Genomic DNA, 13,202 nt, shown 5'->3' on the forward strand with positions numbered 1-13,202 from the left:
GGCATGCAAAGGATGGAGGGGACAGAGCTTGGCTGGGCACATTGGCCAGGGACAGATGCTATAGGGTCCTGTGGATAGCCTGGAATGTTGAAAATTAATTGTCCAGGGTTGGCATTTGTTCCAGGACTGTGAGACCTAAATCAGGGGCAGGCTCAGAGATAATCACCTTCCTGAGCCATAGAAGGATTGTCACAGCTTCTAACTGCCTAGTTCCTCTTAGAGGACTTCAAGTGGACTGGGGTTTGACCTCTTTGGTCAGGGTTGCCATGTGCAGTTGTACAGGTTATACACTGCACGGAAGTGCCTGGCCAAGGAGGCAGGGGAGTCTGAAATCCTTCTCTTGCCTCTGAACTCTCAATCAAGCCATGCTCCCTAGTGCAGAATTGCTTCAGCCCAAAGGAGGGAGAACCTCTGTAGATTCACACAGAAGCAACGTGTGAACTGGTAGACACACAGGCGCGTGGAGAATCCCAAGGCATCTATGCTATTTGTACTCTCCATTCCCATTACTGCCTAGGGTGCAGGGGCCCATTTCCTAGCTGGAATTCAGGAAGGCAGATCCAAGAAAGCTGGAAGCCCGTTTACACTGCTCATCCAGAGTCCACCAGGACATCTCACTGATGACTGGGGCCTCCTCGGGTAATGTAGCAATTTGTCATATTAAGTCATTCGCTAACAATTGAGTCCCCCTTGATTAATCTCCCAGAATTAGCCAGTTGCATTTTGAGCAATTAGGGTTAATTACAGCCTCATTTGGCAGAGGAGAGAGCCCCGTAATTATTACGCGAACCAGGCGAGGAGGCGGTGGGCGGCAGTGGTGGCTGCGTCCGCGGCGTGCCGTCGCACGTGTTGGAGTGGGTAATGACATAGTTAAGAGCAATTAGATACGATTACTCGGTGTTGGGCAGCGGCTGTCAGAGAAGATGCCCCCGGTCCCGCCAGCATCTGGCCGGGCGTGCAGAGCTGGGGCGTGCCTCAGCGCTGACACTGTGGCTGCTGCAGGTTGGGACGGGAACGAGGACAGTCAGACGCTTTCTCTCTCCTGTCTCATGAAGCACTGGTGTTTAAACACCGTCTGGGGAGACATCACGGCCCGAAGCTTGCCTGTTTCAGAACATAGAAACACCTCACATTGACGGCAGAGGCATTTTCCTTTATGGCAGGAGACCCTGCTGTTTTCCTGAGATCATCCTTAGAGGAGGGAGCCAGGCTCCACGACAAGAATGCTGTGCTCTGGACCAGGCTGGGTTCGGCTCTCAACTCCGTCCTTCAGCATCCAGGTGACGTTGAGTCCATGACCTCTCTGAGACTCAGTCTCCTCATCTGTAAGATGGGGCCGTGAAGACTCAATGAGATAAATGTCCAGCCTGGCCTCCAACATTGTGGGTGTTAAGGAATCGGTGTGTCCTGGATCTTATTCTTATATTTTAAAATTCACTTTCGTTTCCATGGCTAGAGAACCCGTGGCTGGAAATACCCCCAATGTAGAAAGAACAATTTAGCAAACACTCAAACTTGGTTTTTCTTAATCCTCTGTGCCCGAGGCTAGTGGTTTATTCATTTCAAGGAGCTTTCCGGCTCTGAGAGCTGTCAGCATATGAAAATATGTTTACTGAACCCAGCAGAATCGTATGTGAAATTCATATATGCTTGAGCATGCTGAAAGTGCCTGCTTTTATTCAAGTTTCTAATAAATGAATGAATGGAGTTGAGAAGAAGAGCTTAAACTCCCCATACTTTATGATTTTACCAATTTACCAGCACTGCAGAGCATTTTCACTGGGACTGACACACAAGACTCAGCTGACCCGCTAAGAACCACAGGAATTTCCAAGAAGGAGAAAGGTGTTCTTGTCTGAGAAAGCCCCAGCTAATGTGTCTTCCATCTGGAAAGTCTTTGCAAACCTGGCTGGGACGTGCCAAGTCTGGTTATATTCGGCGCTGTTCAGAAGGGAGGAATGTGCGTAACTTTGCAGACGATGGGGCAGCTGTCTCTAGGTCTGCAATGAGCAGACCAAAATCTTTGTGAAAATCTTCCCAAAGCAATAACAGTAGGTAGATAAGATTTAATGATCAAATATTAACTGCCGTTAAAATTCAAGAAGTGTTTGCTAAGTGTTGTCAATTCAGCAAGTGCTTGTCTGGGTCCCCTGCTATGGGTCTGCTGGGAGCCCTACATAGAAGCAGATTGAGCCAGCGCTTTGAGGGGGACGCCCCCATGGAGGGACGGACAGATGCTGAGGGAGCCCAGAGGATGGGGTGGCTAGTTCCACCCGGGACATCGGGGTGGGACAAGGAAAGCTCTAGAAAGGAGATGACATGTGGGCTAATGATGATCAGGGGTTTGGGACAGGACGGGGAGAGGAGGATGTTCCAGGAAAAGGAAGGAGCCGGAGCTGAAGGTGCGGGACCAGGCTGGTTAGGTGAGTGAATACGTGGAGCTCCGATTAGGTGGCCTGGCTGGTGGTCATGACAGGCCTGGGATCCATCCTCTGTCATTCGGAAATGAGTCTGGAGTGAATGGGGAGCCCAGTGTGGGTTTTAAGTTGAGCAGGGGTTTGGGTTTTAGAAAGATCACTGGTGGCTAAGGCTCGAGACACAAGCAAGATGAAAACGGGAGGAGAACGAGGAGCCGCTGCCCTCACCCAGGGGAGATGGATGCCTCGGCCGGAAAGGGCCGGACATGAGCAGGGAAGATTTCCAGAAACTTCCAGTGGGGAAAACCAACCGCACGTGGTAACTGAAGGCTGAGGGAGAGGGAAGTCAGGGAGGTATCCGGCCTTCTGGCGTCGTGGCTGATCTCTGGACTGTTTTCCCCCTTCCAGTCTTTGTCAGTTGTCAGCGCTGGTTCCCAATTCTCGCACCCATGTGTTTCAGCTCAGCCCTCCCTGCGCTCGCTTGGGCGGGGTTGTCCTGGGGGAGCCGCTCAAGGGACATGAGTTTAGGTGTTGTTATCAGGCATCCTCCAGGCTTTCGGTGTCTCGCTCACTGTTCCCCTGAGCTGATGGCCCCTGGAAATGCCTGTAGACTTCCGGGCTCAGACAGGGTGGTGGGCGTACCTACAGTATGACACCTGGCACTTACCTGAACTCGGAGAAGTGGGCCTTATTCAGAGCTCCATTGTGCAGGGAAGGAAACCAAGATGAGTAACGTGTCCATTTCGCTATTGAGGGGTAGAGCCAGGGGCCCCTGCAGGTCCCGTGGCCCCGAGGTGCGCCTTCTGCCACTAGATCTGCCAGAGGGAAGACGGGCTTTGGCTTTGAAATTAGCCAGATCGCGAAGAGCCGAGTAGGGTTGGCCTCATAAAGAGTCTGACAATATGGACTCTGTAAATCGTGCCCTTCTTTGGTGCAACACGGGTTTAAAGCGCATCGCTATGTACACACAGACTGAATCCATTAGAAGTTCCCAACACGCCATGTCAGATGTCTTTAAAGGTGAAATTCGTTTACGGGAAATGTCATTCTGATGAAATGTGCTTTTTAAAATCACAGAAACGGTTGCCTTAAAATTAATGATGCATTGCAAATATCAGGGAAGAAAGACCCATCCAGTGTGAGGATGATTAAAATTCAGGTCAGAAGTCTGACTTAGTCAGGCTAAATTTTTTAATGAGATTTCAGAAAATTAATTGGGCGAATGCATTTTTATTCTTTTAATATGTAATTTTATGCTCCTGTTTAAAGAAAGAGAAAGGATTTGTCGATGGCTCAGGCTTATTGTGGTTCAAACATTTTAAACCCAAATTAGCGCAGGGCGGGGGGTGTTGGTGGCCTAATTTGATCTGACTTGGAGAAGAGAGCTGGGTTTCTCCGAGCTTTCTGGGGCGGGGGTGTCCTGGGGTGGTCCTGAGAAGGCTGGCGGCATTTCTTGGGAGGGTAGGGGCAGGGATGACTCAAGGACCTTGGCCATCTCCTTGGCTCCTGGTTCCCCCAGACTCCTCCAGCTGTCCGGGGAGCTGCTCCCAGGCTCCTCCTTCTCAGATCGTGTCCTCCCCAGGCAGCGCAGCCTCCTCCCTTGGGCCCCCTGCGGCTGGCATCAGTCAGCATCCCTGCCGCCTCCTCCCAGCCCCTCCACCCCATCTCCTCTCCCTCTGAGGGGGAACTAAGGGGCTTCCACCCTGGGGAAGAGGGATGAGGAGTCAGAAATGGCCTCCAGTGCCCACTGTGCGGCCCTAGGCAATCCCTTTGTCTAGCACAGTCCTGGGTGACTTGTGCAGGGGACACTGAAGTCACAACCCTGCAGGGGCACATCAGCCTCGCTGCTTCACTGCAGCTGGGTGATGTTGGGGAAATGGCCTCTTTGAGCCTCAGTTTCCTCATCTGTGAAATGGGGCTGTGAAGATTCAGTGAGCTGGCGTAAACACCCAGCGTGGCATCCGACATCGTGAGTGTTAAGGAGATGGGATGTCATGGGTCTTATTCTTATATTTTAAAATTCATTTGCGTTTTCACAGCTCGAGAGCCCGGAGCTGGAAATGCCCCCAATGCGGACCCTCGGTGGGGTGGGGACGGTGTGACCTTGATAACAGCAGCCAAGAAATCCCTGTGCTTGTTCCCTGGGCCAGGCATCCACCAGGCCTGGCACTGTGCTCACCCTGCGACCGCTCATCCGCAGCCCCTAGGAAGTAGGTGCTACCGTCCTACAGACACTCTCCAATGCCAGTACCAATAACAACAACAACCGACAGAGAGCATTTCCTATGCGCCAGCCCCTCTCCTAAGTGCTTTCATTTGTTATTTACCCCCCGGCCCCCCTCTGAAGGGAGCACCATCATTATCTCTGCTGTATAGAGGGGAAACTGAGGCCCAGAGGGGTTGCCCAAGGCCCACAGCCAGGAAGTGGCAGAGCCGGGATTTGAACCCAAGCCCATGGGTCCCAGTGTCACAACTGACAGCGCCAGAGTGGGGTTCACCCCTCTGCCAAGCTGTGCCCCAGGAGTTGTGTTTATTTTTCCCAGGAGCCAGCATGGGGTCCCTGACAAAACAGGGGACAGTAAGCATGCGATGAGCCGTTGTCAGAAAGGCCATCAGGAGTATTGCTGTTGGAGCCGCCGTTGTGCGAGCCGTTCTGGGCCAGCCCCGAGTTTGCCTGCAGTTTAGAGATCCCTAGGCCCTTTCCACCGACTTCGTCTCCTGGAGCCTGGGAAATCCCGGGGCTGGTCTTACTAACATCCCCTCATCCCCTCCTTATGGATGACCTCGCTTGGGTGACCCAGGACAGGAGGCAGGCCCTGGAGGTGGTAACAGAAAGAGGCCTGACCTTTTGGGTCAAGAACTCAGTTCACCTTTCCATTTTCCACTCAAAACCCCTGAGTTAAATCGGGATCAGGACTCAGCTGGCTCAGGCAGCCGTGCCCAGGAGCCCCGTGTCCCATGGTGCCCCCACCTGGTCAGAGGCCACCTCGGGACAGGGCCCCATCCCGACCCCTGCGAGGGCAGTGGTGGCCCCCGGAGCCTGCCGGGCCGCCCCTCACGCGGGTGCTGCTGCCCCGTAACCTGCCCCCCTCCCCCCCCCCCCCCCCCCCCCCCCCCCCCCCCCCCCCCCCCCCCCGTGCAGGAGCTCATTCCTCTAATTAGGCCTGATGGTTGTGACGGGAAATGCAAATCTGGGTCATCGCATATGCAGATGTGCAGCTGGAGTCTCAGTGATGCTGGCTGGGATGTCACCCACATCTTCTGGGGGCGTCGGGGGGCGGCTGTGGAGCTGGGCAGTGTGGCCTCCCACCAAGGCGCGTCCCTGGGGTGGACGGAGAATGCCAGGGACTCCAGCCAACTTCCCACTCGTCACATTGAGAAGCCCAGTGTTCCCAGGGCAAGGACCTTAGTCACATCCTCCAAACCCTTCATGTACCAGAGGGGAAACTGAGGCCCAGAGAGGGGAGGGACCGTGCCCCATGTCACCCCCCAGCGTGGCTTGTTCTAGATCATCAGGGAGTTCAAGTCCCAGCTCCCCACTGACTACCTGTGTGACCGTGCCTCAGTTTCCCTATTTATAAAATGGGATTAAAAGCTTCACTTTACAGGGAGACTTAAATTATAAAATCTGTCTAAGCAGCTAGTACAGTAACTGATCCAAGTAGGTGCCCAAGCTGTCAGCTTGTCCTCATGTTCATGAGTGTGTGGATTCCTCCAGGTGCCCGGAAAGTTGTCCTTTTCTGAGGGTGTCTGATTTGGGCTGCACTGATAGAAGTGACGGTGGCTGGGTCACATGCGCCAGGCTGTTCTCATTGTGTCATTCAACAAGTGCGCCCTGAGCATTTGCTCACTTTTGAGGGCCCCCCTTGGGAGAGGCCCACGGTCGGGGACAGGGTGGGGCTCAGGTGCCTGAAAGAAGTGGGGCCGAGGCAGGAAGTAGGCCCGCTGGTCACGGGGTCTTGAAGGATGAACAGAGGCGGAGTCTGAGTTGGGAGGCCACACGGTACAGTGCCAAGGGCGTAGGCTCCGGAGTCCAGGGTCCCGGGTTCAAGTCCTAGCCCTGCCATTACTCACCATGGGGACTGGAGCCGGTCACTGCCTCCCTCCGAGCCTCAGTTTCCTAAAATGGGGACAGCAATGACGTCTACTCACAGGCCACTGGAAGCGTTCTGCATGGTGCCTGCATGCAGTAAGTGCTCAATAAATGCTTGCTTGCTTTATGCTGGTGGGCTCTCAGTATATAGGTAGGTTAACTGCTGTCCCTGAAGAACTTGCCTGAGAGACAGCACCCATGGGGGACCATCAGCTTCCTCCTCCAGCCCTCCCTCCCACTCGGTACCCAGGCAGGAGCATCTTCAGATCTCCCGCCTCTGGAGGTAATTGTGCCTCCAGACTTCAGGGCCAATGGTCGGCCCACCTTTTGTCTGGCGGAGGGAGGGAGGCAGCAGGATGGCGGGCAGGGAGGCTGGGCCTCGCATGACTCACTCCCAGCAGGAGGGGGTCTGGTAGGGTTTCCTTGGCGCAGAGCTGGGCCTCAAGTGGGACAGGGGCCGGGGAGTAGCTGCTCAGGGCCCCGGCTCCTTACTCCTGCCCCGCCTGGCAGTACCTACAGCAGCCCCTGAGCACCTACTGTGTGCAGGGCTTGGCGCTCTCACGCGATCCTCGTCGTGACCCTCTGAGACACGCATGCTTCTGTGAGCTCCACCTCACGGACGAGGAAACGGAAGCACAGAGTGGCTGTGTAACTGCCCCAGGTCACCAGCCGGGGACCAAGGCCACTGGCCCAATACTCAACTGCCAGTCACACAAGGTTCCCAAGGTGTCTCCAGGGGCTCATTGATCTCAATGTTGGTATTCCAGGTAGGGAGAGTTCCAGAACGCAGCCCAATAGGTCACCTGATCTTCCACCCTCTCGGATGCTTCCGACCCCAGCAGAGGTGTTTTCACGTCAGAAAATTCAGCTCCCTCTGCTTCAATGGCTCTCAGTGTTGCTCACCCCACCCCCACTCCCCAAACCAAACCCCACTGACATTTCTGTGCACCTACTACGTGTGAAGCATCCAGCAATGACTGAGACCCTGTCCTCATGTTACCACTCAGCTGGGGAGGGTCCCCAGTGTCTGTGACCCCCGACCCCAGAGTGGCCCATGGGGGCTGTAGTGGGAGAGAGGGCAGGGAAGTCTGCACGTCACCGTGTGACAAGGGCAGGGCTGGCCCCCTGGGCCTCCATTTCCACCTCTGTCACATGGCAACAGCAGAGCCCATCTCTCCAGGCTGACAAGGGGCAGACCAGAGGCGTGGCCTCCTCTCCCCATCGCTCCTTTCCCCCCTGAGAGCACGTGAGCACATATGTCATGGCGGGGCAGCAGACACTGGCCAAGGCTGCCTCCCCTGGCATCTCCACCCCTGGGCAGGTCTTCCAGCTTGACCGTGGGCTTCAGTGCTGGTCCCTGGAGAGTCAGTGTGAAGTCTCTGGGTTCTTCACGTCACCGTAAAGGGGGCAGGTTATCCAAAGAATGGGCTCAGAATGTGAGGCTGCATAGTTCACTGCAGTTTTCTCATCTCCGAGATGGGAACGGTCCCCCAGGAGGGAAGCTGCTGCTTCTTACGGTGACTCGCAGGGTCAGGGCTGGGGGTTACACGTGGAGGGCCGTGGGCCTGGTGAGACCCTGCAGGGCCTCCCCCAAGCTATGTGATCTTGCCCAGGCCTTTGACATCCCTCTGCTGGGTGTTTATTGCACCTGCTCTGCTTGCTGGCTCCAACCTGGGCATGGAGGATTGAGGAGTGGGCAACGTGGGCGAGGCCCTGGCTCCACCAAGCCAGCCTTCTGGGGGTGGGAGACAGAAACGCGCAAACCACCGAGTGGCCAGATCGTGGGGGTGGCGATAGTGCTGTGGAGGAGACCGGTTGGCAGCCTCGGTTTCTTGTCTGCAGAGTGGGGTCATACGGGGATCCACTGGAGCGGTGTGGAGAGCTCCGAGGGGGCGATGTTGGCTTTCAGAGGGTTTGGTGACTGAAGTCCCGACGGCGCCTTCAAGAGCTGTTGCTCGGGTTTCTGGGGTTCTGAAGGAGCAACGTTCCCAGGTCCCCGGCTGCCCAGGTCCAGCCTTCCACTCCAGCCTGACTGATGCCCTCTGTCCCGCCCCTCCAGAGGCACCCGAATGCCCTGTCTTTTCGCTGCTCACTGGCAGACTTCCAGATCGAGAAGAAGATAGGCCGAGGGCAGTTCAGCGAGGTGTACAAGGCCACCTGCCTGCTGGACAGGAAGACAGTGGCTCTGAAGAAGGTGCAGGTGAGCCGCCGACCGTGGGGCCGGGGCTGCGTGGCAGGAGCCGGCCTCTGTGTCTACATGCTGTGGCCCTGGGCCAGTCCCCCCCTGCCCTCCCTCCATAAGTGAGGGAGATTAGTACCCACCTCACTGGGCTGTGGAGAGAATCAGGTGGACTCCGTGTGTATGAAAGCTCATCATGGGCCATGAAGGAGAAAACAAATGAGCGTGCACTGAGCTCCTGCTGTACACTGGTCATGCCAGGAGCTCAGAGAACCTTGATGGCAGTCCTGTGGGTGGGATTATCGTCCCATTTTTCAGATGAGGAAAACAGTGCAGAGATGCAAATAACTTGCCAGAGTGAGCTAAGAGGGAGCCAAGACGCCGGCCCGTGTCCACCCGACCCTGGTGTCAGCACTCCCCTGCTGTTCCTGGGCTAGAGCGTCCTTGCTGACCTCCGTGTCCCTCCTGAATGGAGGAAGCTGGTCCAGCAGACGTTTTTAAGCAGGAGAGTCTGGCTGGGAAGCATTTCAGCGAGAGCCGCTGGGCCCGTGTGAGCCCGCGTTTCTGCAGGACACGGATTTGAATCCTCCAGCATAGCTTCCCAAGGTCCTGGATTTGCTCATTTGTCCTTAAAGAATGAGATGAACAACCTGGGCAGAGGAGGCCAGGAGAGAGGAGGCAACGAGGTGCAGTCACGGGTAGGGAGGTGGGCAAAGAACCCCGGCTCGGAGCCCGCCAGCAGGATGGTGTCCCTGTTGATGTGTGGACCGCGTGCAGCCCCAGATCGCTGGAGGAGGGCCGGCTCCTCTGTGCAGAAAAGGCCTGTTTCTGCTCTTCGTCTTCTGAGGAGGAGCTCCTTGGAAATAAGTCAGAAGGTGCTGGGAGGACCCACGCGGAGGAGCACGAACGGGGCCGGGGTGGGAGGGGCACGGTGCCGCCTGCTGTGCCTGCATCTTCTTACTCAGTCCGCACGACCACCCTGTGAGGTCGGGCTATTGGCCCCATTGGCAGAGGTGAAGACTGAGGCTCTGAGCCTGTTTCCTGGCCTGCCACTTGTCACGGGCCTTCTCTGGGCCTCAGTCTCCTCTGTAAGTTGGCGGCAGTGACTCCTGTCTCATGGGAGTCGCTGTGAGGATTTGGCATAAAGTGGTCAGCACAGCACCCCCGGCATGTGGTGGGCACCCTGTAAGCCAGCCGTTGTCCTTACGGGGGTCCGTTGGCGAGGAGGTGGGAGAGCCAGGACTGGAGTCCCGGTCCTCGTGGCTGCCGGTGGGGGTCACTGGGTGCTGGGTTTTAATCCACCTTTCTCTTGTTCGTCTCGCCCAAGATATTTGAGATGATGGACGCCAAGGCCAGGCAGGACTGCGTCAAGGAGATCGGCCTCCTGAAGGTGAGTGCTCTGGGCCCAGTAGACCCTCGCTTCCTCAAGGTGGCCCGGGCCCCAGGCTGGGCCACGTCATAGCCATCACAGCCTGTAGCCCGTTAGGTTCAGAAAGGACACCCTTTTCGGGGCAGTGGCTCATTCATTTTCTTGTGGCTGGGTCAGCATGGACCCCTCACGGTGCCCCCAGACTGACTGTCCTTGCCCCACGTTGATCCTGCTTGTGGATGGCAGTACTCGGCACCCAAGTCGTTCCCCCAAGGGCCCCCAAATCGCTGCCGCAGGAGCCGCCCCCTGTAGAGGAGACGGCAAAGCCAGCCTGGTGTGCTGGGGGGATTAGCAGCCAGCGTGTGGCCCAGAGTTCCTGGTGCTGGAGGGCCCGGGGTTGTCATCCTGTCGGGCTCGTCCAGGCCCCCCACAGGCAGAGGCAGGATGCCCAGCTGGGGAGGGGTCCCTCTGTGGGCAGAAGTCCCTGGTTCAGCCGGAGCGGGGCTCACTGGACGGGGTTGTGTGAAAGGACAGACGATGTGCCAGGCCTGTCCAGGGCGGGGTGGGGGTGGGGTCTGTGGTCGTCCCCATTTGCGTCCACATTGGCCTCCCCAGAGTCAGAGATAACAGAACTTTCTGGACCAGCCTTGGCCCTGGCCTGGTGCTGTTCTCTCCTGGGAATCCGCCCCCTGCTCTCCAGGCTCAGGGCTTTGCCTGGGACCTCAGGGGTGACGGAGGAGGAGGAAAGGTACGGGCTTTGGAGGCCTGGGTTCAAATCCTAATGTCTTCATTTATAAACTGTGTGACCCTAAGCGAGTGACTTGACCTCCCGGAGCCTCAGTTTGCCCGTCTGCTCAATGGTGAGAGTACCTGCCTCACAGGATAGGGGTGGATAGAGAGAATTAAATACAGTAATATCTGGAGAGGGCCTGGTGCAGCAGAGCACACAGTAGGCGCCTACTTGGTATCCTCCTCCCTTCCCACAAAACAGAGAGAGCTGGCTCAGCAGCTTTCGGTGAAGTGGGGCTGCTGGTCTCAGGGCCGCCTGCCGAAGCCACAGCTGCAGGATTTCAGATTAGTGGTTTATTCCACCCGGCCCTGCCCTAGGCTCTCAGTCCCACCCTCAGGGACCCCCAGGCGGCAGGGGAAGAGGTGGGCAGCCAATGGTGACTGTCCGGGGTGATCCTGGCCGACCAAGGGCCAGGGAGTCCAGGAGAAACCCAGCGGAGGCCAGGGTCCCGTCCTGGAATCTGGAAGGCTGAGATGAGCCTGCCGAGGAACCCCGACAGTGTGGACGCGGGGGGCAGATTATGGCTTCGAATGCCACGCTCAGGACGCAGGACTTGAACGTGGGAACAACAGAGGAACCCCTGAAGTAGCTGAAAGCTGGGTGGATGTGGCCAGATGTGACTTGTGAGCGCTCGCTGGGATGGCCCCTGTTCTGGGTCCCTGGGTGCAGAATGTGCGACTGCAGCCCCTTCACTGGGGAAAGCCCAGCGTGGCGTGAAGCTGGCCCGCCGGGAGGGGGCCTGTCCCTTCCCCAGGCTGCCGTGCAGCCGAGTGCCATCCACCATGGGCTTCGGAGATAGGCTGTGTGGCCGTGAGAAAGCTGTTGACCTCTCAGGGCCTTAGTTTCCTCATCTGCAGGAGGTGATGACTCCAGTGCCGTGTTGAGAGGTGTGGGGGGAATTGGTGAGAAGATGTGCTGCAGGGGCTCAGCGCAGCGCCTGGTGCGTCAGAGGCAGCCCTTGTCATCATGGTTATAACCTCTGCCGGGCAATGCCGCCTCCTTCCCGAATGCCAGTCCCGCTCCCTGGCCTGCCCGTGGGAAGTCAACAGGATGTGCCAGGGCACGAGGTGTTTCCTATGAAACAATGGAGCACGGTTCTCAGAGGGGCCACTGTGCAACACCGTTCATATTGTCCACGCCGAGACCCGAAACCCAAAACCTCCCGGAGCAGACGCTGCCGGCTGGGCGGGAAGGTGGCCCTGTTGGAACGCAGGCATGGGTTCGTGGATTCAGCACAATTTCGAGCACCAGTGTGTTAGGCACAGGAGATGCAGCCCAGCGAGGAAGACAGATCCTAGACAGACAGACTTGTTCTGTCCCAGGTCCCAGAGAGGCCCCAGTGTGAGGGAGTGAGGCCCCTGATGGCGGAGATTCGAAGAGGGGACCTTACATTGATGGGCCTTTTCTACCACCTCTGCCTATCATCCATTCCTCAGCAGCCACTGCCACTCCAGGCCTGGCCCTGGGCCTCAGGGACGACGCCACCCTGGGGAGTTCCAAGTTTAGGGGGAGAGAGGTGACGAGATGTTCATGCTGCAGCCTCAGGAGGTGGTGGCCATGGGTTGTGGGGACACAAGAGAGGGGGAGGCTGGCCAGGGCTGCCAGAGGGGCCATACTGAAGTGAATCTTGAGGTACAGTTCTGTCCTGAACCCCAGATTCGTGAAGCCAGAGCAGGGGGCCCTCCGCCTCCTGCACCCGCCCGTCCCCCGCTCACAAACCACTGCCAGGCAGGACCCAACCACCCACATCTTTGCAGCACTTTCTACACCCCTGGCCCGAGCGTGTTCCCTTTCTGACCCAGCTGGGCTCCCCAAGAGGCTGCAGGCTGAGAATGGGCTCTAGGTGGATGACAGTCTGTGGTCCCTAGACCAGGTTCTGAGCTCAACTTGGGCCCAGGGCCAATCCCTTCCCTTTCCAGGCCTCAGGGATTTCGCCCAGTTGACCCTTTTTCCCCAGCCTCTGCCTTTGGGGACTGACTGGGTGTTTGAAGGCACTTACTTCACCTCCCGGCCTCAGACCTGCCCAGCAGTGGGGAGAGGGACCTCCTCCCCTCCCAGGAGCCAGCACTTCGAGGGAACAGCCCCCTCCACTGAACCTCTAACTCCCACCCAAGCCCCCCTCTAATTTTTCCAAGTCATTTGAAAAACTGTGATGCCCAGACTGATGACCTAGGTGGGTTTTGGGGAGCCCTCCCCAAGAGGGGTGAGATTTCCCCATGAAGTAATGAGGTAAGGTTGAAGACGGGGGGAGGGGTGAAGGAACAGGGCGTTCTCATCTATAAGAGTAGGAACAACACTGGGGCCGGCCCCGTGGCCAAGTGGTTAAGTTCGCGCACTCCGCTGCAGGCGGCCCA

General features: G+C 57.2%; 1 protein-coding gene across 4 annotated transcripts in view; it reads left to right on the plus strand.

Annotated features, from left to right (window-relative positions):
- NEK6 (NIMA related kinase 6) overlaps positions 1 to 13,202 on the plus strand; it is an 85,005-nt gene that overhangs the window by 43,635 nt on the left and 28,168 nt on the right. For all 4 annotated transcript variants that reach the window (XM_023628839.2, XM_023628838.2, XM_005605778.4 and 1 more), the window contains 2 exons: positions 8,570 to 8,710; positions 10,017 to 10,079. In XM_023628839.2, the coding sequence (XP_023484607.1) occupies positions 8,570 to 8,710; positions 10,017 to 10,079 (204 nt within the window). The remainder of the gene's footprint in view (positions 1 to 8,569; positions 8,711 to 10,016; positions 10,080 to 13,202) is intronic.

This window comes from Equus caballus, chromosome 25 (genome assembly GCF_041296265.1).
Source record: "Equus caballus isolate H_3958 breed thoroughbred chromosome 25, TB-T2T, whole genome shotgun sequence".
Taxonomy (NCBI): Eukaryota; Metazoa; Chordata; class Mammalia; order Perissodactyla; family Equidae; genus Equus; species Equus caballus.